The following is a 26,177-nucleotide window of genomic DNA, read 5'->3' as shown; positions in this document are numbered from 1 at the left end:
CGTCACGAGACCCACTGATGTTGTGTTGGTCATGGGGAGCTGAGAAAATGACAGGAGTTTAATAGTTAGCTACAACAGTTGCATTAGACTAATTATTGCAGGGGTTGCGAGAGTCTATCGGAGGCTGCCATGGCCAACATCACCAAGAAAGTGTCGTGGTCCAGTCGGACGGACGAGTCCGGCGGGGCGACCGGAGGAGGGGAAGGAACACCGCTGCTCAACGGCTCTGAACAGCCCCGGTACTCCAGACAGGTAACGTTAGCATGTTGTTGGCTAGCTAGTTAGCATCCCAGCTGACAGACTGACTCATGGAACGTTAGACTTTATGCTGTGTCATGTTTTTTTTTTGCAGAAAAACAAAACAAAAAAACAATCAAATGTTATGAATGCGTTAGCTCCATAAAGAACCTCTCACTCCGCTATACAGCTCCGAGATGAGGTTCTATGTGGTTACCTTCCAGAATCGGGTGAACGTCCGCCAAGGCTCCGCTGTTTACCCTTTTGTATATGTTGTATCCCAAAACTAATGGTAGATTCCAAGCCGCACGGATGTTTAAAGTTTGGAACGGAGCATAATATTTTAGGTCCGAAGCGAAACTACCCGTTTAAATCGCTTATTTAGTCAGCCTGTGGCCATGTTTCCCATTGTAGCCAAACCGGGAGCAGTACTGGCAGCGGACGTAGGGGGGTTTTCCGGGTTGAATGGGAAACATGGCCACAGACTGACTAAATAAGCGATTTAAACGGGTAGTTTCGCTTCGGACCTAAAATATTATGCTCCGTTCCAAACTTTAAACATCCGTGCGGCTTGGAATCTACCATTAGTTTTGGGATACAACATATACAAAAGGGTAAACAGCGGAGCCTTGGCGGACGTTCACCCGATTCTGGAAGGTAACCACATAGAACCTCATCTCGGAGCTGTATAGCGGAGTGAGAGGTTCTTTATGGAGCTATGAATGCGTTTGACTAATTTCATGGCATTCCCCTGACTTAAGGCGAGTGGCAGTGCCCTGTCCAGCATTGGTTTTGAGTTTTCCAAGGCATGCATCATGTCACTGTTGTATGAGAGAAAACACAACGCATGCCAAGTTGCCAACAGCATGAGTAACAGTTGCAGCTGATACGAGTGAAGAATAACTATAGATTCCTAGAGGAACTTGGAGGACAATTGAAAACTGTCAGGTTACTCGGGTACAAAAGACACTTGGTGATGACATAATAGCTAAGTCAACCAGCAGTGTCATTGAAACAGAAATTGTGGAAATACCAGCTTCCTCCTTCACAGACACACAGTCTGTGTACAGACTGTCAGTCTGTATACAGTACAGTCAGGCAGACCTGGTTGGGTCAGTCAACATGTAATCAAATAGTCCAGGCTAATGACCTACATCCTGTGTTTCACAGTATCATGGCCATTAGTATAACATAATCACTTTAGCACAATGTGTCCCCAAACTTGTACATTCAAACCCTTTGCCCCAATCATCCATGCTTAAGTAGCTATGACTGTTTAAGTGTTAACTTGCAAAGTGCTACACATAGCCATATATGTCATTTTGCTTAGGTGTGTAATGTCTTTGGTCTGTTAGCTGCCTGGAGGAGGCAGTTTATTTCACATAGGCAGACTCAGCACGGTGGATTTGGAGGAGGAGATGACATCGGATGAGGTAAAGTCTAAAGTCCGGATCCGCTGTCTCCATCTCCGTTCTGTCTGTTTACCAATCACATCATCTACCTCAAAGAACATTCATGTGCATCTCTTATAGACCTGAAATCTTTAATGTCATTTATTGTACAGTAGTTGATTGGATAAACAGCCTCTGCTTTACCTTAAATCAGTCTCTACACTGTTGGTATCTAAGACAAAATTGCCAGGCACTATTTACAGTATTGGTAAGTTCCACCAATATTATATTGGTGAATTACACCAGTCAAGTGGTGTGAACATTGGATTTACGGCTGAATTAAAGGATAATGTGCTATTTCGTTAGTCAGTCGGGAAGAAATAAAGACCAGTGCCTGCAGTATGCAACTCACAAATACAAGACTAGGCCTGCATGGCTATAGCTGATTATTCCTCTGGATATAATGATCACTATTAGGCTACGGTATTAATCATGCCTATTAGACTTTGAGGAAGTGTGTCCAAGACTCCAAGTAATGTTATACTTTGACTGATTTCAACTATAGCAGCTCTTTTATGTGAAAGATAAGAATATGTTACTGGAAAGTTGCAATATATCATTTTGCACTGGATTATTTGAGTAGCCTTATACAGCAAGACCGACCTGGCTTGTATGCGTAAACTCATTTATGATATAGTAATAGACTAATAGTAGGCCTCTCTAAAGACCTTCTTTCAGTTCAGCCACTTAATGTTCAATAAAATAAAACTTAAGTTAGAGGATTCTACAGATGTTCCCCTTTAGCCTAGAGTCTAGACTTAAGCTTTCATCAATACAGTCTTACAGACTTTTAGTGTTGGGTACATTAAAACTAAGCTTGATCAAATTGGCACCTCTGGCTCTTTCAAAATAGCCTATATAAAATAAACGCATCCACCAAGAAAAGAAACAGGGACTTAATGGACAAGAAGAGAAGAGAAGAGTAGTGAAGTTGACTCATCCACTGCCTTTTAAAGGCACGAGGGTGGAAAATAAACCAGTCTAATGGTTTCCAGCATGACACATTGCACAAGATGAATGATTGTAAACCATGTGCTTAAAGTCCTCAGTACACATACTGTACTTCGGTACACATACTGTACTGATTCCAACAAATCAGGGTATGGTACCAAAAATGGGTCACTGGCTTTTCAAAACCGGTCCCTCCATGCCCACAAGTAGGCTATGTGGAAGAAATTGGAATCTAAAATAGTTGACTGTGTGTCTAACCCTTGTTCAGATCAGTACTATGTAATGTTGGCTGGTACTGTAGGTACAAATTTAGCTGGATTATACATGTAGCTTGATTCACTAGAGTCTCCCAAAAAGCAATCGCAACACTTAAAATGTTTCCAAAAGGTTGTTCCTTAGATGACAACGTTAAAGTCATTCTGTGTTCAATTAAACTAATTTCTTTTTGATCTTTCACTAGTATATTTTTTCACAACAATTGCACATAAATGTGTTTTTGAAAACTTCTCTACACACTATTAAACACTACTTTTATTTGCGAGTGTCAGCCCCCGACACCCGCCAAATGATGTACACACCGGAAATGTGTATTTATATTTTACACTTAATAAATACAGTTTCTGACAACTTGTTTTTGCTTTCCAAAATATCCTCTGGCGCTAGCACCCGGCAGCATTCCTTTCTGAGCGGTACTTATAGATTAGACAAACGCTATAATGAGCTACGATAAGGATCGCCATAAAGCTTATGATACACCGTATGAATTCAAATCCTGTTCCTTAGGCTACGTTGAAGGAAGCGCCGCACAGCCAAGTAAATGCAGCTTGAGTCTCTCTTGGCTGTTGGATCACTCCCATTGGCCTCTAAGTCCAACACCATTAGTTTCAGCACTAAGCTACCTCTACTGTAGCTTTTCGGAATGACCTAGCTTTAAGATGACTTATTAGTGATATGATACTGTACATTTTGTTCCCGTGCATGATAATATCCCGTGCATGACAATATGAATTGCACCGTCTCTGAGCGCATGCATGTGCTTACTGTATGATGCGATGTCGGCCCGTTTAATGCCCTGCATGTCAATTATAGCCTATCGTTGTTGTCTGCTTGTAAGGATTGCCTTACTGGAGTTATGTGCACCAGTGTTTCCTCAATCAGTCATGTGAACAGGCTGGATTTATAGTTCAACACAGCAGAAACTATAATCCTGTTTTATATGAATCTTATTTTACTTTTGGTTTTATTTGGGTTGTCTTGTTACTTGGTGTAAGTAAAAGTAAAAGACAGGGCCTTTCTGCCCTGTCTATAAAATGAAACTAAGAACTGGGAACACTGGTGTAACATCATGTTGTCGTCACAGTGGTTTTATATGGCTCAGTCATGTAAAATCGCTTCATTGACCTAAATGCCTTTTCTGCTTTTACTGCACAGATCCTTAGAGCTGCAGTGTGTAAATCTCAGAAAGTTATGCTTGGTGTAATCATCATGGTCATGGATTTAAAGATTTTTTTATTTAAATGAAAATGTAATTATACATTTCCCGCTGTCTCTAGGGTAGTTTAATTGCGCATAATGAAACAGGAGTGCAGTGATTGAAAATGCAAATGGTGATTAAATAAAAAAGATACGGTACACCTCAATAAACTCTTGTTTGGAGAGCGCAAGCTCTGACTAAATACTAGTGGTGACAGGAAATATTCTTACATACTGCAGCTAGGAGTATAGGACTGCTGAAAACAGTATGGCCCAGTCATATTGTTGTTCATCAAAATGATGGCTGACCAGCTGCTTTACACTTAGGCTTCATTTATACTCCGTCATGACGTGTTGTGAGCTTATAGATCTGCTATATTCGGCGAGCGACATTGTCATACGACGAAGTAAAAATTAGGCTTCACTCTTGCTGTACCTTCACTTTGATTTCTGCGACTTCGATGACTTTCTCTTCTCTCCCTAGTCTTCTGCTGAGTTTTTCCATTGGCCAGTGCTCATAGATTAGTTTCTATGTTTTACCTTTGTACTCTGATTCCCTTCTTTCAGGACTCGCTGAGGGGCCGACCCAAAGAGATCCCTCACAATGAGAAGCTGCTCTCACTCAAATACGAGGTAAACAAAACAGCCTCATTTATGTTGTTGTTGCTTTATTTTGAATCAGGAAAGTGAGAAGTGAAGATTGACCATTATTCACACAGCAGCCGGTTGGCTTTTATGTCACCTCATCAGGGTGCGGTTTCTCACCCACCCCAGAATGTGATGTGAAAACTAAATGGCCGCTGTGTGAATATGACAGATGGTGAGGAACTGAGAGGAGAAGACATGCAACACAAGTCCTATGCCAGGAATCAAATACAGGATGTTGTGGTTATGTGGTTGAGCATTGATTGTTTGAGCCAACCAGGGCCTGACTTGTAGAATTGCAGAACTATTTTAAAGTTGTACAATGCAGAATCACAAATAACGATTTTTAGCAACCTCTGCTGGTCACTACCGTCACTGCATACAATTTCCCTAGTCCTCGATTACCCAGAATTCCATTCGTTTTCACCGGAAGCCGGAAGCGTTTCAAAAAGCGATCTTTTAATTGTTTTATACTATCTACGGATCGTTTCTCTTAGCCAGTGGAGCATTAGTTACAATGAGCTGTGCTTTCTTTTTTCTGTTCTTTTTCGATCTTCCAATCCTACATTATCTTAAAATCAGCGTGAGGTTCCTTTTTGTTAATAGCGCGGTAGTTCCTGGCCAAACAGGAAACCGTTGCGGTAGTTCCTGAGGACGTCGGCCACGACGTCATGACGTTGGCCAGGAACGTCATTTTCCCGGGAAAGTCCCCCCCGTACACGTTCAATAGAAAATATATAAATAAAAGGCTTCCGGGGGTGAAATTCACGGAGTGGGTGTTGTGAAACTTTTGCCACTCGCAAAAGATATACAATTTAACTTTAGTTTTGTTGAAAACGTTACCTAGTATTACTTTAAGTTATTATTATTATTATTATTATGGAATTTTGGAAAATAAATAAATCATAATTGTTATTGAATGTTCTCTGTGTGTGTTGTTAGGCATGTTTTTCTTTACCATAATGTTAAGAATGTAATTTAGACGCATGTTATTTAAACAGATGCTAGGTTTACCTGGTATCGTATACTTTCAATGTACTGATCATTTTTTACATTGTTTAAACTGATGCTAGGTTCTTGGTTTACCAGTGATCCAAGTTTCCTGAGACACTACACTGTCTCACTATATTGTATGTGATTACCTTGCTTATTGTAAGTCGCTCTGGATAAGAGCGTCTGCTAAATGCCTAAATTGTAATTTGTAAATTGTTCCAGAGTCTGGACTATGATAACAGTGAGAACCAGCTGTTCCTGGAGGAGGAGAGGAGAATGAGCTTCATTGTAAGTGCTGCTGGTAACACAGTGTATGTATATTACTGTAGATGGATGGATAGATGGATAAAGGTAATTACTAACTTAAAGGGGAAATCCACCCATTTTCAATATTTAACTATGTCATTAATATAGCATAAAGGAGTTGTGTGGAAATAAGAAAAAATTTAAAAAAAAATTAACATTGCAAAAAAATTTAACATTGCAAAAAAATTAACATTGCAAATTACACTGTGATGACTCATCATGGTGTAATTTGCAATGTTAATTTTTTTGCAATGTTAAATTTTTTTGCAATGTTAAATTTTTTTGCAATGTTAATTTTTTTTTTAATTTTTTCTTATTTCCACACAACTCCTTTATGCTATATTAATGACATAGTTAAATATTGAAAATGGGTGGATTTCCCCTTTAAAGAGTTTTCTTATTACCACTTGGTCCTGATTGTAACTGTATTTTATTTACCCCTTGTAACGCCACCAATTAGGACCACAATGGAAATAAGCCTTTGGGCTTTTTTTGTGTCATCCTTTTCGAAAAATGTGCAATCAGATGTTTTGTGCATAATTCTTTATTGTCAATAAAAAAAAATCTAAATCAGATAGAACTTAATTGATACTGCAGGGGAAATTAACTACATTTTTACAAATTTTCCACGTACATGTTCTTTTATACCCCTTTTCTTATGCCCTTGTACTCTCTCTCATTCTAACCCCCTCCACACACATTCCTTCTATCACACAATCTCTCTCTCTCACACCATCTACCTCTCTGCTGTATTCCTAGGGTTTCCGCTGTCTGGAGATCAGTCGCTGGGTGGTGTGTGGTCTGATTGGGTTCCTGACAGGTCTCATTGCCTGCTTTATAGACATTGCCGTGGAGGAGCTGGCTGGAGTCAAGTACCAAGTGGTCAAACAGAGCATCCTTAAATACTCTTAACACCCGAAAACGAGTTGCAAGTTGTCCCGACACGGTCCCTGAACAGAGTAATATCATGTTATTTAATATGTTAAGTCATGATTTGATGGTCAGTGCAACATTTTGGGGTCCCAGTGTGAAACCAGTTGAGAATTAACACTATTGACACATTATATACAGACACGTTTTAAGGAATTTCCTGGAATTGTGAAAAACCCTTTGACACCAATTGAAGCGTGCACTGTGACTCATTGTGAGCTTGTTGAATGACTATTTTCGCATGACAGTGTACGACAAAGTATAAAATAGGACTTAATGTGGCTCAATTATAAAAGTAATCGCTAAGAAGATAACTGGTACTTGCAGCCCTACTTAGTTTGATTCAATAGTGTGACTGGACCTTTTCTGTCTACCGGCCTGGGCTGTGTAATGAAAAGCCTCTTTGTCCAATCAGCTCGCTTGGTAATCCGAACAAACTGACCGTCCTCTCCACGGTTCATACCAAGGGTGAAAAAAAAAATCCTATTTCATTGCGAGCCTTACAGTGGACGCCATTGTCGATTTATCCTGCATCTGTGGTGGTGCAGTGGAACTGTAGACAATTATAGATTTAATTTCTTTATCATGTGTACCACTTGTTTTGCATTATCCATCCAGATGTGTAAGGTTATGCTTGATCGATCATAACTGTACTCCAGTGTGACTGTTGGTTTAGTCATTAGCTAAGTCAGCTTCCCAATCGCATGATTCCCTAACTCTGTAAGGTACTACCTTGACCGTTGACTCCTCCAGACATTGAGAAGTTTACAGAGGTGGGTGGCCTATCCATCTCTCTCATCCTATGGGCTGTTCTCAATTCTGCCTTTGTCATGGTGGGAGCCATCCTAGTTGCCTTCTTTGAGGTAAGACCGACAAACAGAAATGTTCTCAACAGGGATGTGATTTTCATGTAATCTTTAGCTATTTGGCCAAATAAAGGAACCCCTGAATAAATGTGTGTGGAGAAATATAACAAAGGCAAATGCTGTATGACACAATACAGCTGTTAACATAGTATACAAAATATTGAGTTCATTTACGTGGTACAATATTATTTTATATATCCGTTTTTCCAATATTTTAGGAAAAAAAAACATGGCATCACTGAAATAGCTAATTATTATAACGTTTTGGATCCCCAAATTTATGGAAAGGGATAACTTTGGCAATTTTTAAATTGGTTAGAACAACCCCAGTTTGCAGTGATAAGTTGAAAATATGTGTAAGAAGACACTGATTTAAGTACCAATATCATCATGACTAGCTGCTGATATCTTCAAGTTTCAAATTAATTCCATCACCTCTGCTTTATTAGTAGTTTCAAACTGTTAAAGAGTAGGACGTCAGCAAGAACAATCTTGTCAACGTCTACATAAAGAGGAATGTTATAGTAGGATTGCAGTCAGTGTATAAAGCCGTCATTACAAAGATAAATGCACACCTACCCAAGTGGGTGAGTGCATGTGTGGCATACGCAAGGGGAATGGTACTACCGACTGCTTTACCCTATGTGAAGGGGTTTTGATTGATTGAATTGATTGAATATTTTATTAGGCAAAAAAATTAAAACAGCACAGTTACATTTAAAATACTTTGTCTAACAGGTCCGTTCATAAAAGTCCTTGCGGACTTGTTTCCACTGAGGGCCTTGGTATTCAATTCATAGGCAGGGGTCTGGTGGCTCTGTTATGCTGTAGGGGCAATTTCCAAGAATAGTTTGGGTCTACTTGTGCCCTTAGAGGCAAGGGCCTCTGCAAATAAATGAAACACTTCTATCACGATGGGAGTGGTCTCATCCTGGATGATGGTGCCCCATCCACAAGGCACAGGGGTTAATGGATTGATGAGTATGAAAATTATGTGATTTGGAGCGACGCCCACTGCACTCTGGTTGGTTGAGGATGACTCCCACTTCCTATGCCCGGAACATCGACTCGCTGCTTCAGGCTTGTATTTTTTAGCAAAACTAAAAAATAAAAGCCTGGAGATCGAGGCTACCAGATCTCAAACCAGTTGAACACTGATGGTAGATTTAGGATTAACATGTTAGAGGTCTCTCTTGACCACCACCATCAAAATGCCAAATGAGATGCCGGTAATATGTTTTGTTAGACTGGTGTTCCATTCCTTCAGTTGAGTTCAAGAGACGTGTAGCATCTATACCAAGTCGCATTCTGACTGCTCGTGGTGCCCCAACACTTCACTAAGACACTATGTTGGTTTTTCCTTTAATTTGTCACCGGTTTGTATATTTTAATTTCACATAATTTTGATGCACATAACTCCTAGTCTTTTCCAGTTTTCCTGCATCTTGTTTTCAACTTTCCTGAACACATCCCTGGTTTTTATACATGTTTGTTAGGCTTGCGCAGCATCAATGTATTACTGTAGACCAGGTTACTAGAAATCCCAAAGGTATGATTTTCACTACTGTCAAAAATACACTCTCCTAGAGATGGAATCATGAAAATATTACCACATATAGCTATGAAATGACCTTTTCCAACTGTAAAAGCAGTTTATTAGGCGCATGATTTTATTCAACTGCCAGTCTGCCACCACCACCCACACATCATCTCCGTTCCGCCCCCTGACGTGTCTGCTTTTGCAACAAGTGTCATTGGGATGCTGAATCTATGGAAGACGGGCGTGTATTGCCTCATGTCTGTTGGTTTTCTATCAATTATTATATGGGCCAGTATTTAAACCTAGCTGAGACTATTATTAGTTATTGCATATTAGAGACTAGAGACAGCATTGTGGTTTAGACAATGTCATACATGCTACAGTGACTACCAGTGGTGTGTTCTACCAGTATACGCTATGTACGCAGTATACTGTAAAAAATTGTACACCCTCTGTAACCACAAGAATTCATTCTGTGACGCGCACGTATATGTGTGCTTGCGCCAGGGAATAATTATGGTATACCGTCTGAAAAAACCTAGACTACAGCACTGGTGACTACTATCACCAGCAGCTCAGCATTTACAGCATGTTTTATGTTTAGCTTTTTACACAAATCTCGTCATATACGTACCGTCACAGACAGTGAAATGTCAAGACGGTGGACACCCCTTCTTTAGTGCCCTCGGTTCAGGTGAATGGAAATCTAAATGCTACAACTGCAATGACATTCTAGACAATTCTGTGCTATCAATTTTGTGGAAAACATTTTTGAGCAAATCATGGGCATCGATATGGATTTTGTTCCACGTTTCTACTATAACACTATACACTTTACTGAGGTGGCTTTTCACTAGTTGATACGATGTTTGCTGGAGTTAAGGTCAGGCCTATGTGCAGGCCATTCAAGTTCTTCCTCACTGATCTCAACAGACCATTTCTGTGCAACTCCTCTGCCTCATGTGGTCTCTTTGCTCCCTCTACCTTCTTTAGCCAATTGCAGCTGGGAGTGGTATACCACAGATAAAATGCTACCTGAATGGAGTGAAGGTTCCCAGGGTCGTACGACTCAAGGTAACACACACACACACACACACACACACACACACACACACACACACACACACACACACACACACACACACACACACACACACACACCACTGTAAGAACAACTACTTTAACCAATGCATAATGAACAGAAAGATTTGCATTCATGCTGTCACATTATGTGTGTGTGTTCCATAGACCCTGCTGGTAAAAGTGTTTGGTGTTATCTGTTCTGTGGCTGGAGGCCTGGCAGTGGGAAAGGTAAGCATGTATGTTATAGTCACAGGTGTGATGTCAATTAAATGGTTTTGCTAGATTATGATTATGTGTGATGTCATGCTGTTCAGGGAAATGTGGCTCATTTATTAGTCCCCGAAGACACCACATTCCATAACAAAATGGTGTCTTATTATATTTACTTAAAAAAATCCAGGAAAGTCTTGGAAAATGTTTTTAAGAGAGACCTGATCTGATTCATTTTTTGTCTGCTTCTTTATCCCACAATTCCTCAGGAAGGTCCCATGATTCACTCTGGTGCCGTTGTAGCTGCAGGGGTCTCTCAGGGTAGGAGCACCTCTCTGAAAAGAGACTTCAAGGTACTGTAGGGTGTGTGTGTGTGTGTGCGTGTGCGTGTGCGTGCATGCGTGCATGTCTGTTTCAAGTGACTTTGCAGCTGATACTGAAATATGTGTAATGCACACACTTTTTGGGGGGTGAATGTGAAGACTTTATTGAGTGAAGTTACAGTAACCATAGAAATGTGTTTTATTAATGTGTGCATTATATAAGGGGTTTATCCATGTGTGTGGCATGTGTTTGTATAGGTTTACTAACGTGTACACGTGTGTTTAGATCTTTGAATATTTTCGGAGGGACACCGAGAAAAGAGATTTTGTGTCTGCTGGAGCTGCTGCTGGTGTGTCTGCTGCCTTTGGAGCACCAGTCGGTAAAAATATGCGCGCGCACACACACACACACACACACACACACACACACACACACACACACACACACACACACACACACACACAGGAAAATGAAATAGTGGACACAGACTAATAATTTGAAAATACTGGCAGTCTTGTTGCAAACATCACGTTTATTAAGATCTTATTATCATATAAAATGTGGTTGTATTCCATTGAACTGTGGTGATGCTTGTCTCCGATGCAGGTGGTGTTTTGTTCTCCCTGGAGGAGGGAGCTTCTTTCTGGAACCAGATGCTCACATGGAGGATAGTGAGTACTTAAATGAGTGAATGGAGCAGTGGTTCTCAACCTTTCTTGATCAGGGCCCACTTTAAAATCTCAAAAGCATTTGCAGCCCACCCATCTGACCACTTAACACGTGTTTAAAGGCCCAGTCCAGCCAAAATCATGTTATTAGTTTTTGAACCTTTTCTATGAAAATCCTGGTGGTTTTTGGCTCTCTGCTTTTCTCTGAAGCCTTAATATGGATTTTTACCACCAAAACTGGCCTTAAGACCGCCCTCTCAGTGAAAGCAGGTGTGGGACGTGACACGTGACTCAGGTATCATGTCGCATCATCAGAGACATGCCACTCACAACCTTTTTAAAGGCTGTATATATGTTACAGGTAAATTGGCATTCCAGGTAAATTGGAAAAGGTGCGCTAGAGGAACCAACGCTGTAGAGGGCAATGAATGCACACTGAATCCACACGCATGCACATGCGTGTGTGCATGTGTGTCGTCGTGGACACTGGATAGTAACCATAGACCGTATGATAGTATCCCATAAAAAGATCTATTCTCCCCCTATCGGGTTACAACTCGGACGGCGCTGATTCAACTCAGCAGACCTTCGGCCGGTCGGCGTGCGCACTCGCGCCTGGAGGCGGCCTCAAGCTCTGCTGAGTCGGCGCGCCTCCGTCATGGACAATAACTATTATCACGTGCGGTCCGCGTCGCATCAAAGCCACGCCTCGCGCCTCCTACGCCTCCTCCTCCTCGCGCGCCTCGTATGAAAGCCCGGCTTCGCGCCTCCTCCTCCTCGCGCCGCCTCGTATCAAAGCCCTGCATCGCGCCTCTTCCTCCTCCTCCTCCTCGCGAGCCTCGCGTAAAAAACCCTGTCTCGAAAAGCCCCGCCTCGCAGCCCCGCCCCACGCCTAAAAACAAGCGCTCCCCTTCCAATTTACCTGGAATGCCAATTTACCTGTGACATATATACATACACATACTTGTGTGTGTTAGCACACAAGTGTGACTCGTTGTCTGCTGTGATTGTGTAGAAACCCAGGCTCCAGCTGGCTTTCCTTCTCTAGGCTCAGTCAATGGCGCACACGCACGTTATTATTCTAGTTAAGTTTGCACAGAACACAACCTTTATCACTGCCTATATTTGTAACATTATGGCAAAACATGGTTACAATATTTACATTGCAATTAATTTATAAATGATTTATTATTATTATTATTTGGTGGGTGGGCCATGTACATTTTCAGAGGATGTTATGATCAATCAATCGATTGTGTTCCGGCTTGGATCAATGGAACTAATGTAATCTACTTTTTCACATACCGGTATATATATTTTTTTATATTAACTCATTCAGTGCCATGCTTATTTATGGCAGATTGGCTCTGAGTGCCACAGCCAAAATTCATTGTAAAAAAAAGTGCTTAGGAGCCGAGATACAGCCTTTTTCAGTAAGAAGTTAAACAAAGAGTGAATGGAGCAGAATATTTTAAAATCATGATATCTTGGGTTCTGAACATAAAAAATAAATAAAAAATGTCTTAGAGACATTTGGCGCTCAGGGCGCTCAGGCCACGTGACGTCTTAGACGTCATGTGGCACTGAATGAGTTAATGTCATATGATCGCTAAAATCTTAGTGTTTTGCTAATTATTTGGGGGCCCACTTGCAATATCCTCACCGCCCACAGGTTGAGAACCACTGGAATAGACTCTGGATAGGCGTCAACCAGATGCTGACATGGAAGATAGTGAATGCAGAAAGGAAGGATGGATTAATTAATTAATTAATTAATTAATTAATTAGAAGATGGAAGTGGTTCTTTAACCAGATACTGACAGAGGAGAGTGAATACTTGAAGGAAGGATAGATGGATGGATGAATGGAGGAAAGGGGGATGAAATTAATCTGTTCTTCAACCAGAAGATTACATGAAACGTATGCAGAGGAGAAGATGGGGCAGAGAGTCCAGTCCTGACACTTTGTTTCTTACTTATCTTTCTTTTACTCTCTTTTCCATATCCAGTTCTTTGCCTCCATGATCTCCACCTTCACTCTGAATTTCTTCCTGAGTATCTACCATAATAAGCCAGGAGACCTGTCCAGCCCCGGTCTCATCAACTTTGGCCGCTTTGAGAGTGATGTGAGAGCCTTTATAATACAGCTTAAATTATTTAATACATGCTATGTTATGTTAAGTTATGTTTACTTATTTGATATGGACATCACAATTACATTGGACGGCACCCAGATGCATTGTTTACAGTGTATATAGCACGAGTGCTAATTTTCAACACCTGTCCACAGGAAGCTTTGCTCACTGTATTATGTTTATATTTGATACTCTATATTCTAAATAGTTATGATTTGTCCTTCTTCAAAATGTACCCAAAGAATAGTCAGAGATTAGTGAGTGACACACATGTTTCAGTATAGGAGGTTAAATATCATGACTGCGGTCTCTGAATGTGTTACCAGTTTTACCTGTGAATGCAAAGTTAAACATCTGTTGTTCTGTTTCAGAGTGTGGCCTATAACCTCTATGAGATTCCTATTTTCATCGTTATGGGAGCCATAGGTAAAAACCCTCCTCTGTCATATTAGTAATAGCTCTTATAGGGAGTTTGGATGGAAAAGCTCAGACCGCCAGCAGGCGACAGTGTTCTGCAGTAGAGAGACATACACTTTAGTACAGAGTCAAATAGCAAATATATTTCTTCATGCACATGCTGGCATGGGTCATCACTAAACTAATTGAATACCAGTGAACAAGTCGAGGTTTATAGGAAAAGCCTGTCTACTGTTAGGTCATAGTCACTAGCACCACTAGTCTTCCATCATTACTTACTTATCCTCTCGACACCAGGAGGCGCATATGGCCGCCATGCTGACTGATCATCCAGTTTTGGCCTGCACTGCTTCTTTGCGCCTCATTGCAGCTCATCCACCCTGCCTTGTTTTGTATTGTTAATTGCATTCACCTCATGTTCCACCTCGATCTCACCAAGATTAGAGAGAGCTAGAATGACAAGGACACACTGGGTTTATGTAAAATATTTGGTAGGATGGGAAAAAACAGCAGTGCCAGTGGAGTTTACCCCACTTCCATAGGGCAAAGTGCTAATGTTTACTTTTTTTTTTGCATTTATCTGTCCGATACACTATTCACGATTCATTCTGCTCTTTTATGTGCTCTACTTGTGTTGTGTGAACCATTTATATTTACCACAGGTTATATTTTAATAACAATGCATTTAACCGGCAGGTGGATTGCTGGGAGCCCTGTTCAACATCTTAAACTACTGGCTGACCATATTCAGGATACGGTAAGGCTTTTACCGTTGTTCTTGGAACGGGGGAACCGTTTAGTGCCCAAGACAAGTTCCTAATACATGTAGCATAAAATGTTCCCACAAGGAACTTGTTTTAATGCTGTAGGACAATGAATGTTGGTTTGTCGTGAGTTCTGAACTGTGTTGTGTGATCTTGTGATAAATCCAATTGTGTACTTGACATAGGAAAGTGTTTGGTAACATGCATTATTATGCCACAAGCATCCAGCAAGAATAACACCAATACGACACCAACAAAGCCATGAACATACACTAATGACACATTGCGGAAGTACCAAAGATAATTTTTCATCATGGTTTACCAAAATATTTATACCAGCATGAATCAATGCTCTAGAATGCCAACAATAACCATTGGAACAGATCATGTAGTCGTGTGGGAGGAGAATTATCTTAAAACTGGGAAGGACATGTCTTCATGTGGATCTCAGACTTTGTGGCTATGTGTGTTTATCTATGACTTATCTATATGATGTATGACTTTTCAGCCTGATCCGAGCCCCATTGATGTCCAGTATGAATTAAAGTAAAATATGTTTTTTTAATTGTAAAACGTTTGAGAAAAACACTGGTACTGTGCACAAGCTCTGAACAGACGAACATAGACCGACAGACTCTCTTATAGAGCCTCCTACAGAGCTAAAAAATACCACTGTGACTTCCTGGTTTGGGGACATGATGCTCACTAAAATAATCATTTAAATGAGGGCCATCACAATGTTAGAATCAACTAAAGTGAAAAGAGGAACTGAGCACCACTCACATTGGCAGTGGCTGGTCTGCACACCCAGGCATGAATTTTCATGAGCATGAGTGAACGTGCATGCCATTTTCTTCTTCCAGGTACGTGCACCGGCCATGTCTCCAGGTGATGGAGGCTATGCTGGTCGCTGCGGTGACGGCAACCGTGTCCTTTGCTATGATCTACTTCTCCAATGACTGTCAACCACTGGCACAAGATCACTCTGAGGAGTACCCTCTGCAGGTATACATACACACACCACACACACCACACACACACTGGAAAACAAACTGGCCAATGATATCAATACAGTGTTTTTCTTTTGATTCTCTCATTGACCCTTTTTCTTTCTCCATCTTCTCCCGCCTGCCCCCTCCCCTCTATCTGTCCCTCTCTCCAATAACAGTTGTTTTGTGCAGATGGAGAGTACAACTCAATGGCAACAGCCTTCTTCAACACCCCTGAGAGAAGTGTCCGGAGTCTCTTCCATAACCAGCCAGGTAAAGAGAGGTGATGGATGGATGTGTGTATACTGTATGTATACATACAAGATTAAAGGTAGGGTAAGTGATATTATTTGGTTTAAACAAAAAGTTTTTTGTTAAAAGGTTAAAGCACTATATTCTGATAGTACTCATTGCTATAGACTGAGTGTATGTTCAGTAACAGGAGACTCCCTGTCTCTCCACCTCTTTAACACATTGAGTGCCAATCGCGTAGATCTACGCAAACCTATTTAAAGCCGCCACGTGCCAATCGCGTAGATCTACGGTTCGCGTTGATTTCACCAAAAGTGCACTTTCGGAAATTTTTGATCTACTTCCGTTTCCGGTTTGACCACCGGAAACGGAATTATTTGGGATCCGGTTTTGCCGATCCCGTCGGCCCTCGTTCTAATGACGAAACTGAAACTCCATTTTCTCCTTGTAGTTTTTTCTCCTCGCATATCACTGTTTAACGTAAACAGTTCTAACTACAACATCTTCACTGGTAGAATCAGTGAGATGTCCGCGATGTTTACAAACAGTGCACAGCTCAATCTTAAGGATTTTAACAAGGTCTATGGCGAAAAAAAAACAAAAAACAATACAACAGTACATTATGAGATTAACGTCTGGCATGGAATGTGTTAATAAACAGAAAATACATTTTATGGGGGGAGAGAGAGTACCCATTTATCAGCTTAAATTTTATACTGTACTCCAATTTTGTCTGCTCATTTCTTTGTGTCACCACTTCCAATTTCACTTGTTTAATCTGTATCCTGTGCGAGCTGGAGAGACAGGGAGACTCCCCTTACTGAACAGACACTCTACTCAATTAGGACTATCAGAATATAGAGGTATTTAATACTTATTTAACAAACAACAAATATCGCTTACCCAACCTTTTTTAATTAGAAATTAGTCATATTCCATCGTTTCGCAAGACATTTTCATTTTAAAATAATTGCAGTTTTGCAGTCTTGTCTAAACTGCATCCCTGGAGGATACAACATAAAAACTCTTCCAGGTTGCTATGCCCTTCTTCAATTCAATGCAGGTAGCGTTCACTTTAGCAAAACTTAAACCGAGTTGATTCACACTGCTGCTACCAATGATGACCCTGGCAGGAGACCTTGGCTACCACACTTCCTCTTGTTGTTCTCCTCATTTCTTTCACTCCTAGTCCTCTGTGTGCCTTCATGCCCCTGAATTTTGATCAGTTTTTCTTCCAGGAACTTCCTTACAATTTGACCAAGTTCATGCTGTACAACCCACATGTCTCTCTCTCTATTCAACAAACCTCCTCCACCATGGACGTCTGGTCTTCCTCTCTCTTTTTCAAATATTTTCAAAATATCAAACGGCAAAAATAGCAGATCTACAAGCTCACAATGCATTGTGTCTGAATTATGGATGGACGGCCTAAATTACCTGAATTATTTAACACAAATCTGTGTTCATATCGAGACCTTAGGAGGAAAGCACTATGTTGAAAACAAGTTTCCGCACAAGCAGGCTTGTAAGGTTTGTAAGTACACATACTGAGTATACTGTAAATACTAAGTATGTGTTAAGTGTTAACAAGGACATTCTGACCATCCTCTCTATCTTTCTCTTCTCCCTCTCTCCATCTTCCTGTTGCCTATCTTTTTTTTGTATCTCTCCCCTTCTCTGTCGTCCTTCCACCTACAATCCTTTGATCCTGAGCATGTTGATAGCTGACCTCTCTTCTTTCTGCTAACTCTCCTTACTTAGTACTCATCTCGTTCTTTGTTCCCTTCTTTTTCTCAACCCTTCATCTTTTCTCTTGGGACCAACCACCATCTGACCATGGACATATCCACAGGGATGTGAGTGTGATTCCCTCTGCATTTTGTGTTTCCTCTCATGTCCTCCAGGTACGTACAACCCTCTGACACTGGGCATGTTCACTCTCACCTACTTCTTCCTGGCCTGCTGGACGTACGGGCTGACTGTGTCTGCAGGAGTCTTCATCCCCTCTCTCCTGATCGGAGCAGCCTGGGGGAGGCTGTTTGGAATACTGCTGGCCGACATAAGCCCCCAAGACTCTGTGAGTGTGTGTGGTCGTGTGTATTTGTAGTACTGTACCTGAGGTACAGAGGAAAATGCAACACGCTTTGCCTTTGGATGTATGGGCTCATGTGGCAAAATGCCTAATCAAATATCACTCCTGTAATCTGGCCATAAACGGGCACGCACGCACGCGCACACACACACACACCCACACACTCTTTTGATATGCCATTATTTCATTATTTATTATTAAAAAGTTATAGATACTATGTCATTATAATTTGATCATGTACTATTTTATTTGACATGTTTTAACTTTTTAGTCTCCTCCTCACTGCCTTTGATTTTTTTGGTGTGAAAATTATGCTAAACCTAAACCCAAATGTTGGACTTAAATATTCCACATTTCCTCCTTTGTTGTTTACATTCATTTGTTTGTGTGTTTAGATTTGGGCGGACCCTGGTAAATATGCCTTGATTGGAGCTGCATCACAGCTCGGTGAGTTTCACCATATTACAGCATGATGCTTAATTTATAGTCTGTCATATGACAGTGTCACATGTTAAAAGTAGCAAGTCTACAAACTCACAACTTATAATTATGTACGAATCGGGCATGACCTCATATTTGATGGCTAATGTAACAGGATGAAGGGATGATACTGCCGTGGCCTAGACTTGTACTATATAATAATTCACTGGTCTTCAGTTTCTATATAATTTTACTGTTTTGCTTAAGGACTCTTTGACAAGAATAAAGACTGGATTATGTGTCCTGTACTGAGTATACAGGAAAACTATAGGTTACGAACGTAACTCCGGTTATTTGAGTATTATGAGCGAGATGTCTCACCTATGGGAAGAGCGCCCCTTGGCGAGCGAGTAATGATAAATAACCCTCAATATAAATGTATTAGCTGTAATGCTGCCTTTCACCCTGCAGGGGGCATTGTGAGGATGACCCTCAGTTTGACTGTCATCATGGTGGAGGCCACAGGAAATGTCACGTACGGTCTCCCCATCATGCTGGTCCTCATGACGGCCAAGATAGTAGGAGACTACTTTGTAGAGGTGAGCTGAGGGGGCTGAGACTCAGTGTCCGCCAAGGCATTTCTTCCTGAGCACACCGTATATTTTGAATTGTTTTCCAATAGGAGCTCTGCGTATTTACAGTGCAGCGAAATATTTAGAAATATCTTCAACTCTTGCCGTTTGTAAGCGTTTTTAGGAGAGCGCCTTGCATTTCAGCTGGGAAAAAATGCTTTGTTTGAAACAGCCTCACGCTTGTATGCAAAACACACACACACACACACACACACACACTCACACACACTCACACACTCTCACACACACACACACACACACACACACACACACACACACACACACACACACACACACACACACACACACACACACACACACACACACACACACACACACTCTCACACCATTACTATAACCACTGATAGTAGATGACTTGGTGGAACACCTGTTTATTTAGCTAGTATGCTATGCAGACACACATGCACAGAGGACCAGTGTGTGTGATCTCTTGTGTTTGTGTTCCAGGGCATATATGACCTCCACATTAAACTACAGAGTGTTCCCTTCCTACACTGGGAGGCCCCAGCCACATCTCATTGGCTGACGGCAAGGTAACGACTGCTCTGATTGGCTCATAGCAAGTCAGGGATATAAGACCTTCTCTGATTGGACAAATTACATTTCAACTTCACAGAGATGAACAAATATGTGTCGGTTTCTCTGTTTCATTTTTATTTCCCCCTTCTCTTCATCCCTTCCTCTCTCACTATCACCTTTTCATTCTCTCTTTTCACGGCATTATCTTCATTTCCACCTTCACTTCCTCCTTGTCATACATTTCTTTCCTCTATCTCTTCATCCTTTTTTCCCCTTGTCCCCCCTTTCTGTCTTTCATCCCCAGGGAGGTACAGAGTTCTCCAGTAACATGTTTCAACAGGCTAGAGAAAGTGGGAACCATCGTAGATGTCCTTAGCAACACCTCCACCAATCATAACGGTTTCCCCGTCGTCGTCGAGCACATCACCGGTAGCGACGAGGTACCACTCTTGTTTCAGCGGCTTTTCCCTCAATTGATTGATCGGAGAAGTGAGACTCCCATTCATTTCAGTGTGATTGTACTAAAGTGAAATAGTTAAGTTAGGTTAGTTAGGTTTACGCATTTCAAATGAAATGAAATTAATTATTTTATTACCACTAGTTTAGTTTCATTGTGGAAAACATTTTAAAAGTTGAGGCCAAATGGTAGTCAAGTGATACGTTATTTTTATAGAATGTTTTTAAACACCGGTCAGCTCTCTTTGTCCAATTGGAAGGTTATATAAAATAGAATATAGTTGTGTACTGGATAAATACGTACAGTATGTCTACAGAATGCAGTATATAAACCAGTGGGTTGATCATTCAAGGTTAACCACTGCTGAAAATTGATTTCCTTTTCTTACACATACCCCTCCATCACCTGTTCCTGTCTCTCTCTCTCTCAGCCAGCAAAGCTGTGTGGTCTCATACTTCGCTCTCAGCTCATCGTTCTGCTCAAACACAAGGTGAGATGTGTGCTGTCTCCCCCGCTGTGTGTGTGTGTGTGTGTGTGTGTGAGAGAGAGAGAGAGAGAGAATATTTGTGCTGTGTTGGGTTAAGGCCCGTTCAAAGTCCCTAGATGGGTCTGAAACGTGCGTCACGGGGTGAGGGATTCCGTCCGTTCTTTACGGACACATGCTTAGTCGCTCACGTTATTTAGGGGTTATTTTATTTATTTTAAAGTGTACAGGCGTAATACACCTATTCATCCACAGTTGCGAGATTATGTACGTACCCATAATGTTGCCATGTCTGCGACTTTGGGCTTATTTTTCTGTAAAGTTGCTTGGAAACAAACAAGCATTTTTTTATTGGTGGTTGCGGTTTTATTTGGGCTTGTTTCTAAAATGTAGTTGCTTATTTGGGCCAATTATTATTTAAAACATTGATTCTCAAACATATATTGTAGATCTGCTATTTTCATGTGATGTGGCATAGTCGATTCTTTGGGCTTGTTTTCATAGACCTGGTTGCTTATTTCTCTCACAAAACCTGGCAACAGCGCAGCGCAGCTAACAACATGAAGCTACCATTGTAGCATCTAGCCAAAACAACGCAATAAAGGTTTCAGAGCTGTCCACAAACTAGACAAAAACAATGGTTGTCTACAAAACGTGAGTTTCGACCCCTACTGCACTGTGCTCTATATTATTTGTGTGTGTGTGTGTTTAACTTTAGGGAATGGCTGGGTTCATTTTGTCACAGACCATCGACGGTATTTTTGTAATTAAGTACATTTACTCAAGTACTTCCACCAACGTGGAGAAAGAGGGGCAGAGGGAAACTTTTTTCCCCTTATACTGCCAACGGGCGCCAGTGGTACTACAGTCAACGTGCATGTCGGCCTGACAGTGAATGTCGACTGCACGGAAGGAAATCCTGGAGCCGTAAGTGACGGAGGGGGAGACAAAAACGACAACGTAAGGAGCGCCGGCGCTCCTTACGTCCGACTATGAATGATAATTTAGTGTTATGTTGTATTGTATTGTGTGTTGCATGTGTGACAGCGGAGAGTGTCTCCCAGATATTTTAATATACAGGATGTGAAATCACTGCTCATTTTAAAGTGTTTTATATACTGGCCTTACACTTCTGAAACTAGTCAGATTCATATCAATTCTTTATATATTTTAGGAAACAATTGTTTTCATAACATACTAATCTTTGATTTTTTAATTATTTGGTTAATCTATGTGATTAATGAAGACCCTAAAATGACAGTAAAATAAGCTAATAAAGCACAAAGTATTAAAAACACTGTGTGTGTGTGTGTATGTGTGTGTGTATGTGTGTGTGTGTGTGTGTGTGTGTGTGACTGTGACTCCAGGTGTTTGTGGAGCTGGCTCGGTCCAGGCTGACACACAGGAAGCTGCAGCTGAAGGACTTCAGGGATGCGTACCCCCGCTTCCCTCCCATCCAGAGTATCCACGTCTCCCAAGATGAGAGAGAGTGCATGATGGACCTCACAGAGTTCATGAACCCTACGCCTTACACTGTACCACAGGTACACACACTCACACACACACAAACACACACACACACACACAGGCGCACGTGCCTTACACTGTTCCACAATTACTTACGTACATGCATACACCTTATTCTCTCCCATTAGGTATATACCAGGTATATGTCACTGCGTAGATATTAGTCTGGAATCTCTGTGTGGAACCTGCCTTATTTCCAAGTGGCGAATTAAAAAAAATATTCGTCTGGTTTCCACGCTAATACAGACCCACACACGGCTTAGATTTTTACCAAAGATACATACTGTAATACACCTACAGTATGCATTTTGCTGATGTAGGTAATCTTTGATGAGCAAGGGTAAACCCCGCTTCTCTGGTGTGTGTGTGTGTGTGTGTGTGTGTGTAGGAGACATCTCTGCCTCGTGTGTTCAAGCTGTTCAGAGCACTGGGACTGAGACATCTAGTCGTTGTGGATGACGAGAACAGGGTAAGTACTGTGTGTGATGTGTGTGCGTCCATTCGTCTTTCACTGTCTGTGCGCTAGCGTTGTGTGTGTGCACAAACGTAGTAGATGTGTGCATTTTGGTGCACAAACATACGTACATACAGTATGTGCATATAGAACTTTTAGTGTTGTGTGGATAGCAGGGTAGCATTGGGTGTCTCATCTGATGAGTGAGACCAAATGCTTTGATCCTCATACAATTCCGTTGCTGGCAGGCAGAAACCTCTTATCTCCATATTTTAACCTTTTTTGTGTTTTTTCATAAATTAATTCCCTACTTGATCATACTACAGCGTCACACAAAAGTAGCAGATCCGGAAGCTCGTAGATCTGCTTCTTTTGCCATTTTTTAATTTTAATCCTGAAAAGTTCCTGAAAGGTTTTGGACATAATGAGGTTTCCACCCGACAGAGATGATTTACAATTTAGGCATTTTGCAGACGCTCTTAATCCAGAGTGACTTACTACATATCATATATATCATACAACTGGTATGTTGAGGATGATGATGATGATGATGAATGTATTTTTTTCCTTCTTCTCAAGGTGGTTGGTCTGGTGACCAGGAAGGACTTGGCCAGGTACCATCTGGGCAAACATGGGCTGGAAGAACTACAGCTGGCACAAACATAGTAGACACAGATGATGTGCAATGGACTTGGATGCCAAGACAAGCACACACACACACACACACACACACACACACACACACACACACACACACACACACACACACACACACACACACACACACACACGAACAACACTCGCACATAAACATGTAAATGATTGACTTAGATACCAGATGGATACACACCTCAAACACAAACACTCTTTCCCATGGATTACACAGGTCACTTGTTGCCTAGCTACTTCTCAGCTCCAGCTATGCACTCCTCATGGACTCTGTGGTGGTTCAAGAGACCATGCCAAAACGGACACCATGACAACACAAGGACATCGTTTGTTTCCACAGACGGCCAGGTGTGGACAGTAAAATGTGCATGGAAATGGTCGAGATATATGGTTAAAAACAACCACCTGAAGTGCGGTGGAATTAACTTGCCAAGAATGTCTTTGTCGTTGCCTGTCGAATGGTTCTAAATATTTCCCACAATTTTTTTTTTACCCAGGTGGACAAATCTTGACTCTCTGTGGTTATGAAACCTATTCATGGATGGGTCATGGGTCACTGACTTTACTGAGTATGTTTATTATTTTGAGAACAAGTACTGGTCTGGACAAGACAGGTTGACCTTTCAGGAAACATGTCAGTTGTTTTTATTTGTGGACCGTAGGAGAAGGCATATGAACACATGAAGGGATCATTAATTAACAAACTACCCAAATTGTAGGCTGGAAGTCAAATGTAAAGAAAAAAATAAGTTTGCTTTTGACTCCTGGGTCCTCTATAAGAATCTTCTCTGCATCTTTAGAGAAATGGCTCTTCTACATCATCAAGTTAGGTTCCATGGTAGAAAAAGTAATTCAACTCTGGAAACCAGGCTCATTCAAACCTCTTGCCACTCTTGTTACATAGGGTGCAAAGAAACACAGGTTCATGTTTGTGTTCATAGATTTAATTACATTAAACAGGGTGGATTCAAGAGCACTCTGGCTCAGCTGATATCAGCACATCCACTTTTTTATGTCATTTAGTTTTGCACTGTGTGAGTGAGGATGCTTTTATTTATTGTTATTACATTGTTGACGTACAATGTAGTCTCGTCTTTGTCTTAAGATTCAATATGGGGCGGGTGGGTGTATTTGGTGGGTTACGGTGAGACAAAGTTTAAAGGCCTGAAGGGTTTGGTAATTTACAATGGAGTGGCAAAGGGCTTTAGTCCCATTCCCCATACAGTAGTTCCATTTCATTTTCAAAATACTGGGTGCAAAACCTTCAAGTGTCAAGATGCTTCTTTTAATGGCAAGTGTTTTGAGAGAAGAGTGTATGCTTAATGGATGTGTCTCTTATTTGTCTTTTAAATTATGTCACTTGATTGTTGTTTTTGATGGAGAGCGATTGATAAAATTGGCTACAGCCACGGATATCATGACGGAGACCTGGGAATCAGAACTGTTGGGACACGATTTTGGGAACACATTATTAACACAGAATTATGATTCTCTTCCTAGTTTATCATCAGCACCATTAAACACATTTGTACTCAAACCTCCAGAAGTTTGTATCACCACAAAAATATTTGCACTTTGATATACTACTGAGATCGAAGACAGATTTTAGTTTTTACTATGTTGAGAAATACCCTCAAGTGACCCATGAGAAAAGATTTTATGAATGTAAAACCTTTTTGCCGTGAACATTTTATTTTATTTACGTCACTTGCATTTAACTGACAGTATTCGATGATGTGTTTAAATTCTTGATAATTGACCCAGATAAGGCGTGCCATCAGTGACATTTATAGACCATGCCAGGATCACCTGAGTGTGTACATGAAAATAATAATTAACATTTTACTATTTGTGTTTTCAGTGTGTTTTTTTCCCCACTACACTTGTGTTCATTGTTTTTACATTTCGCCTCAAATCATTGTTTTTGTCTCGTTTGCACTCCGTTGTGCTGTTTTGTTTGTACAGTTGTAGATGTTAAAATGTATGCTGTATTTTATAACCACTTGATGAACCTTTTGTGAGCTAATAAAGTATAGTAAAAGGCAGTTTGAGGCAGTTTGATGACACAGTGATCTCGCATCCTCCGTTTTCATTGGATTTTACTTTTTATTGGACACTTCTGCATAATGACTTCAGAACATAAACCTACGTTCAAGATCCTCACAGGATAATCAGAGCAACAACTGACGCATAGACCAGCATAACACTGGGCATACATACTGTAACACTTAATAATCTTATCAGCATCACAGCAAAATAAAAAGATATTCAAAATCCCTCTGTTCGAAAGCTCAGGGACAATAACATGGATCAACCCACCAGCTTAATAACACTGCATACAAATATACAGGACGATATAATCGTACATCCGAGTGGCAACAGGCTAAAGCCTGACAATTTCAACACATTCTTTTGTGTACTTCATACTCATTCACTGAAAAGCTACATTGCCATAGTAAGTTGCTCCCTTACTACACCACCTAACCCCTGTTTGCTGAATGGGGGTCAAAATCTGGATTCTCCAAGGGCCCTCGGTTCATATATTGTTATTGTGGAATGTGTGATGTACAAGCCACCCACACTGAATTAGAGAGAGATGTGGGGTCCAGTCTCTGGTTTTGTTTCAGGATGCAGATGGAGGGTAATGTGATGGGTTCTCTTCTCTATCA

The 26,177-nt window shown here is 41.0% G+C and overlaps 1 protein-coding gene across 2 annotated transcripts; it reads left to right on the top strand.

Moving 5' to 3' along the window:
- Window positions 1–9: 9 nt before the first annotated feature.
- On the top strand, window positions 10–25,550 carry clcn7 (chloride channel 7). 2 transcript variants are annotated; one of them, XM_080447734.1, is made up of 25 exons: window positions 10–252; window positions 1,593–1,670; window positions 4,680–4,745; window positions 5,973–6,038; window positions 6,816–6,948; window positions 7,740–7,849; window positions 10,386–10,466; window positions 10,641–10,703; window positions 10,955–11,038; window positions 11,295–11,388; window positions 11,616–11,680; window positions 13,686–13,802; window positions 14,183–14,237; window positions 14,925–14,985; window positions 15,856–15,997; window positions 16,161–16,254; window positions 18,138–18,310; window positions 18,721–18,772; window positions 19,217–19,344; window positions 19,846–19,931; window positions 20,222–20,357; window positions 20,805–20,864; window positions 22,226–22,402; window positions 22,774–22,854; window positions 23,419–25,550. In XM_080447734.1, exons 1-25 carry the CDS (start codon window positions 130–132, stop codon window positions 23,503–23,505), a joined length of 2,412 nt encoding a protein of 803 aa, XP_080303860.1. In that variant the 5' UTR covers window positions 10–129; the 3' UTR covers window positions 23,506–25,550. The 2 variants fall into 2 exon arrangements, with proteins under 2 accessions (XP_080303860.1, XP_080303861.1); XM_080447735.1 differs by lacking the exon at window positions 1,593–1,670.
- Window positions 25,551–26,177: the final 627 nt, after the last annotated feature.

Source organism: Gymnoscopelus braueri (assembly GCF_963280865.1).
Source record: "Gymnoscopelus braueri genome assembly, chromosome: 13".
Classification (NCBI taxonomy): Eukaryota; Metazoa; Chordata; class Actinopteri; order Myctophiformes; family Myctophidae; genus Gymnoscopelus; species Gymnoscopelus braueri.
This window is presented reverse-complemented; position numbering and strand designations above follow the sequence as displayed.

Coding starts and splice junctions, on each gene's coding strand:
- clcn7 (XM_080447734.1), top strand. CDS start 130: ATGGCCAACATCACCAAGAAAGTGTCGTGGTCCAGTCGGACGGACGAG. Junction 14,986..15,855: donor CTGACCATATTCAGGATACG/GTAAGGCTTTTA, acceptor TTCTTCTTCCAG/GTACGTGCACCGGCCATGTC. Junction 18,773..19,216: donor TGGAGCTGCATCACAGCTCG/GTGAGTTTCACC, acceptor TTCACCCTGCAG/GGGGCATTGTGAGGATGACC.